At 44.3% G+C, this 6529-nt stretch overlaps 1 protein-coding gene across 1 annotated transcript in view; it reads left to right on the forward strand.

Annotated features, from left to right (window-relative positions):
* The window catches only part of THBS4 (thrombospondin 4), a 40383-nt gene extending 35259 nt beyond the window's left edge, over positions 1-5124 (forward strand). Inside the window, exons 20-22 of the mRNA XM_087741919.1 lie at positions 447-619; positions 2779-2918; positions 4898-5124. Coding sequence (XP_087598045.1) covers positions 447-619; positions 2779-2918; positions 4898-4959 — 375 coding nt within the window. The 3' untranslated portion in view covers positions 4960-5124. The remainder of the gene's footprint in view (positions 1-446; positions 620-2778; positions 2919-4897) is intronic.
* The last annotated feature ends 1405 nt before the right edge of the window (positions 5125-6529 follow it).

The raw sequence follows: 6529 nt of genomic DNA on the forward strand, positions 1-6529 counted from the left end.
CCTGCCATCTGACTGCCATGGGCTAAGCTGTCATGCTGTGCATTGGCCAAGCCATCGCACTGTGTGTTGGCCATGCTGCCTGACTACTGTTCTCTCCCTGCAACACTTGTCAAAACTGCGAAGTCAGGTGGCTGCCCCACAGCCCTTTTAATAGCGACATTTTTTCAGGAACTTCATCTCCAGTCTTGTCCCTGCTTATCAGCTGGAGCATTTAGTCTCTGCTCTCGTGCTCTGACTGTAATTGGTCAAATTGCCTCCTTCTCCTTGATCCAGGTACTCGGTTGCTTTTCCATGCAAGCAGTGGCTGTGGTTACGCAAGAGAAGTTAGGGGCTTGTGAGCAGGAGGGAGGGTGCTTCTGCAGACCTGCTCCCCGCTACAGAAAGAGTCAGAGCTGCTGAAAGTGACATTTCTCTGTGGTCAGCATTGGAAAATTGTATTTCTGCAGGCTGTGAAATCCAAGACAGGACCTGGTGAGCACCTCCGCAACTCCCTCTGGCACACGGGGGACACCAGTGACCAGGTCAGGCTGCTGTGGAAGGACCCCCGAAATGTAGGGTGGAAGGACAAAGTCTCCTACCGCTGGTTCTTGCAGCACAGACCCCAGATCGGTTATATCAGGTAAGAGAGGAAAGGATAGATAAGGTGAGTACGGATACCTGTCTGCCTAAACTGTTGTTTCTCAACACCTAATTCGGATGATAATCTGAGAATTTGTAATATATCTGGGCTTTGCACTGATGAAGCCTTATAACAGACTTCTGAAATTCAGCCTGCAGTTCTTTTCCTAGGAAAGACAATTCCAAGCTCAGCGTGTTTGTAACTGAAGTTTTCTACCATCTGGCTGTTGTAACTGTGCCCTACCCTAATAAGGCCTTTTCTGGCTTTAATACCTTGTTTTCAAAACGACTGCTGGCCACTGATCTGAAAAACAATGCATTTCAGAATTTTTGAGTTTTGATCTTCTAGAATATTTTTGTTGTAATTGTGATACATCATTTACATATTCTGGGATACCAGAATTAATAAACGTTCTCCACTTAAAGGCTGTGATCCTAACTAAGATCAGTAATTATCCTGATGTGATAGATTTAAGATTACATAGCATATATTCAGAAAGTTTGTCAAAGTTCTGTCATGCGTGTTATCTATTCTTATTTTGTTATTTGGGAAAAAAAAAAGTTATTTAAAAAATAATTCACCATTCATGAGGAAACATTTCACTCTGCAACATCCAGATCAACAGGAATTATACTTGTAGATCAAGGTTGATGTTAAAAGGCAAAAAATAAACTGCTCTGGCATAATCAGATCAGGTTTTGCAGCCTTATAATGAACAGAAATACGGGTAAGTTAGTTGTTCTTCACAAAATCACCACCCTGCAGTTGAGATGTAGTAACTTGATGGTATAATTATTCCACTTTTCTGGTGCAGAGCATCATTTTCAGCAGTAATTGGAGTTAGCAGGTTTGACTTTATGCTAAAATGGATAAAGAACATTTATACTGTCAATTATTGTGTCCCAGCCACAGTGCAGTAGTGAATAGATCTTGGGTGGCAACTTTTGTTTAGGCCAAGCTGTTTGTGAAGCTGCTTCACGAGCAAATATCTGCCTGTGGCTGCAGTCTCTCTAGCCAGCCTAATTAATGCCCCCTGCAACTGGGAAAGGTAGCAAAGTCAGTGTCACAAAATCCTTCAAAAACTAAAGGCAGCCAGGCCTAAAGTGAACCTCTGCCAGCTCTCTGTCCGCATCTCGCTGTGGTCTGTTTGGGCCAGATGCCACAGACCATTATGTGTCTAGCAAAGGTTTTCCGAGGCTTCAAGCCTAGGAAAAAGTCACTCGAGCCAGCCTCTCCCACGGAAATTTGAAAGACAACAAGTTCTATTCATTGTACAGATACTTTTGAACTGCCTCAGCAAACCAGGAAATAAACTCAGGAACATAACAGGATTGAGGGTTTTTTTCTTGTTTTATGAAAAGACACAGGAACTTTCTTTCCCTTCACCACTTGCTATTTTCTTGCATGTCAGACCAATAGCGTCCTCATCCAAAACAGGGCCCTCCAGGCTCATCCTCCCCTGCACTGTTTACCCGGCACCCCCAGAGGCTGAGGACTTGGTGCAGACAGCGCTGCAGCAGCTCAGCTGGCTCCGGCGTGGTCCCGCTCGGGCCCTCTGTGCAGGGCACGTGCTGGGGAGCTGGCAGGGCACAGCTGTTCCCGGAGCTACTTGGGAATTTGCTGCTGGGTTTCCTAACAAGAAGATGCCAGATCATCAAAACTGTTTCTGGAATTAATCATATTCACATTTTTGAAGAAATCTCACAGTCAAGTTTAAGATCCCAAACAGTTTGTTTGAAACTTTGCCTATTAAAAAAAAAAACAAACCTTTAGCTTCAAACTGTGTGAGACAATATCCATCTGGCCTTCTTCAACCGATCTAATCTGGTTCTCCCTTTCTCCTGTAACTATCGACTGTGGAAATTTTCAAGAGTTAAAGCTCTCAGCCTGACTTACTACAGGAAAAAACATTCCAAGGCTTTTGCAGGGTATGTAAAAAAACAACTACCACAACGCCCTCCCTGCCCAGCTCTTGCCAGCATGCGGCATTGCTCCAGTTCCTGGCCTACAGAGGAGCTATCTCAACTGCTTTTTCTCCCCTGAGCTCGCTGGGAGGATAGCCCGTCCAAGGCTAGAATCACCATGGGTAACAAAATTACTTTTATGAATGTTGCAGCCTTGGAAAAGACCTAACAGAGCTTCTGTTTGCTTTTATTAAGGGCAAGATTTTATGAAGGCTCTGACCTAGTGGCAGACTCTGGTGTAACTATAGACACCACGATGCGTGGAGGACGGCTTGGAGTTTTCTGCTTCTCTCAGGAAAACATTATTTGGTCCAACCTGAAATACCGTTGCAATGGTAATGTTGCTCTTACGTCATTTTAACTAACAACTAGCAAGTGACCATGAAGAACCAGTAGTGTGGCTGTTGGATTAAGCCATTTTGCATCTTCTCCTTTGCTTTTGATTTACAAGTTATTCACAGCTGTGAAACGCCTCCCCCGACACCAGCAGCACACTGCAGCCCAGCCAGACGGGAACTAACACCTCACAACCGCTCCTCCCAGAGCAGCCACTCCGCTGCAGAGATTGTGCCAACTAAGTAGTATAGCTGTCATCAGAGAATTAGAGACATTATTTAAAACCAACCAACTGTGAGAGTTGTACACGCACAATGCACTGAGGCCATCATGTATGTAGGATGCCTCGAGCTCTGAATAAAAGGTGAAATAAATCTGGAGAGCTGGTGGGATCAGTCACCAGGCATCAGTGTCACTTGTGTACCTGCTGGTTGCTCCTGTCTGTGGGAGGACAAGATCAAAAGATGCCCTCCCTCCCATGGAGGAATCCTTAGACTCTGTGGGAGCGTGCTGGCTCACTCCTCCTGGGGTATGAGCCTCGCAGCTTAGCCCTGATCTCCCACTATATGGAATAACTCAAGCGTTGGTCACTCACACAGGGGCTGATCATGCCAGGGTGTTGCCGCCCTGGCAGCAGTTCAGCTAGCTTGACGTTCAGTTGGAGGGGCTGCCCCCCTCCTCTCAGCATCAGTCCCTACCTGACGAAGGCAGCCTTAGGAAAATAAGTTACCCGCCACATTGGAATAGTTTCTTTGTCTGCTTTCTGTGGATCCAAGAAGCACAGCCCAGGTCTGCAGTGAACACAGCCACTGCACGGCCAGACCCTGGCTCTGTGGCTTATTCTGGTGATGCATCCTGGTTCTTGGGCACTCAGGACACCTAGGCTGGCGCCTGCAGGTCATGGTTCAACAGGGGAACTTCTAGACAGTGGTGCTTACAATTAAAAATTACTTGATAAGAGTCTCAAACAGTATGTGGTTTCCCAGAAAGCATGTTTCAAAGCTGCCCCTGAAGTTGCAGATACTTTCTTGGCAGTGAGCAGGCAGTGGCTTTGCTGCAGGCGCTGCAGTAAGTCAATGAATGAAAGCCACTCAGAGAAGTCTCTGGAGTCCCCAAATATTCCTGCTTTCATTTCAGACGAGTTCCTACATTTGCAGAAAAAGCTTAAAAAGAATTTTCACGCCTCAAAAAAACAAGGGATCAACAAAAAGCAAAGGACTTACCCCTTTTTTTGTATATGCTGTGTGTATTTATGTAGTTACTTCCTTTTTTGAGTTTACAGTTATCAGTCCAGCATCAGGGTGGAAATAATCAGAGTAAAGTTGAGGTCAGGCAGTTAAGCTTCATTGCTGTGGCTGCAGCTTTAGCTCTACGGTTAGCTCTGTGGCTCTCCAGATAAAAATGTTCTGGGATCTGGCAGAAGCACACTGCAAACTCAAGGCTTCCAACAACTGTAGTTACTCTTATGACATTGACCCATCTCAAGCTCCCTTCACCAATTCTGAAGTTTTTCTACCAGTTGCTATTGGTCCTTGGGTTGATGTTTCTGTCCCTTCTTGTGGTGTGGGAAACCATCACTGGGAAGCCGAATTAAGGTACATGAGAAATAGAGATGCTGACACTACAAACGTGTCTGGGGTGCAGAGCTAGACAACCACTTTTTCTGCCTCTCTGGTCAGTGTTTATTAATAAAAATATAAGAGTGGAAGCAACAAAGTTTTCGGGTGGAAATGTAATTTGAAGATTGATAGTACCCCGTTATGGGCTGGCACTATAGCATTCACTATATTGTTAGCCTCTCTGTGCTTTTCGGCCGTGTACAGCTAAAACTGAAAACATTCCCTGTTCATTCTTAATGTGTAAACAAAAAAGAAGGCACGTTACCTAAAAAAAAAGACTAGGTACGTAATTTATTAATTTAAGTGCTCCTTGATGTTGTCAGAAGAGACTAAACTTTTGCATATTTTCCTGTTTTCAGACACCATCCCAGAGGACTTTCAAGAATTTCAAGCTCAGCAGTTTGGTGTTGGTGATATTTAAGAAGGAAAAAGCAAAATAACATTGCTATTGCAAACAATAAAACAATATATTTTAAATCCTTATATGATTGTTGTAAGAGTGCACACCGCAGCTTCTTCTCATTGATGTGACTATGTCAGACTTTTTTTTTGTATAAAAGTGAAAATAAAAAGGAGACAAAATAGACTGGGGCTTCACTTGTTTTCAAATTTGCCCTAAAATCTAGGGAGCAGCATGTAATGGAGTGACACTTGCTTAAAACATTCTCGGGAAAAGTTTGAATCTATTGCCATTTTGGATTATTAAACAGGATGGGGAAGAAAGCACAATTTTGTCTATCATCTGGAATGTGTCAGAAACATCAGGCTGCATCTGGGCATGAAGTGGTTGGGAGCTGTCTGGCCAAGCCAAGAGCTTCTTTAGTACCTTTCCAGTCCTGCTAGGGGAAAGTTTTATCTCCTTTAGAGCATTTTAACTCCCCTGGATACTCAGTCACCTCTGGCAGACCTCCTCTAAGAACTCTATTAGACCTCCCTGCCCTCCCACTCCCAGAAAATGATGAGTAACACTATCACATCCTGTAAAAGCAAAAAAGCTGACTGCAGGGCGTTGTAGTCACATCTTATGATTTGCATGTGACTAAACCAAAAAAAGACATATGGAGATAAATGCAGTATCACCTACAGAGAGAAAATAACCCTAACTGTATTCACATACACAACGGCAGGCTTTGACCCGCTGTCCCCGCTCAGAGTTGAGCTCTCTCAGCAGGTACTGCAATCTTACAAAAAAAGTCACCCAAGTTAAAAACTCAAAACACTGCATTAAGTGTTAGTAACCATTAGGAAAGCAATGGAAAGCAAAAAGTAAAAAAAAAAATTGTATCATAATGCACTCTATAATTTGAAGTATAGGAAGGTGTTGGATACTGTGCGCATTTCTACTATGTTCTTTTTCAAAATGGAGTTAGGAAAGGAAGGGGGGGACAAGCTCCAAGGACAGCTGAAGAAAAGGATATTGCAGCCTATAGGATAATTACTTTAAAAAGGACAGTGGGAAACAGTACTTCAGCCTCGGGGAAGGGAGGAAATACACAGAGAGGGAATACAGTGAGGGTTTTAAAAATCAGAAGTAGCCCTGAGAAAATAAATAGCCGTGGCTCTTTCCCAGCACAAGAATACAGGGGAAATGCTGAGTTACATCAGGCGAGAGCATCAAAACAACAAAAAAAAAGACGTTTCCTGTTCTCAGTACAATAAAAGTACCCTTAAGGCTTATGGTGCTATCAAGGCTTGGGCTACAGGGACAGTTCTCACTGCGGGCTTGTCCACCATGGCCTCACCAGGCTTCTGGGTGCAGCACAGCCCTGGGACCTGTCCCACGAGGGATCCCAGGGTCCCACAGCAAAGCGCACGACGCAGGAGCGCTGCCCTGCCACAGCACTTTACCATGAAAGGTCCTCCAGGTTCAGTCCTCCTTTCCCCTTGGCTTCACCAACCCCGACTTCGCTCATCACGTTTTCAACTGAGGACTGAAAAGCTAGTTACTTTAGAGCAACACAGAGGGTATTGTCAAATTATGCTTAAAAGAT

Source organism: Nipponia nippon, unplaced genomic scaffold, assembly GCF_047370975.1.
Source record: "Nipponia nippon isolate SJK-2023a ecotype South Korea unplaced genomic scaffold, ASM4737097v1 scaffold_8, whole genome shotgun sequence".
Lineage (NCBI taxonomy): Eukaryota > Metazoa > Chordata > Aves > Pelecaniformes > Threskiornithidae > Nipponia > Nipponia nippon.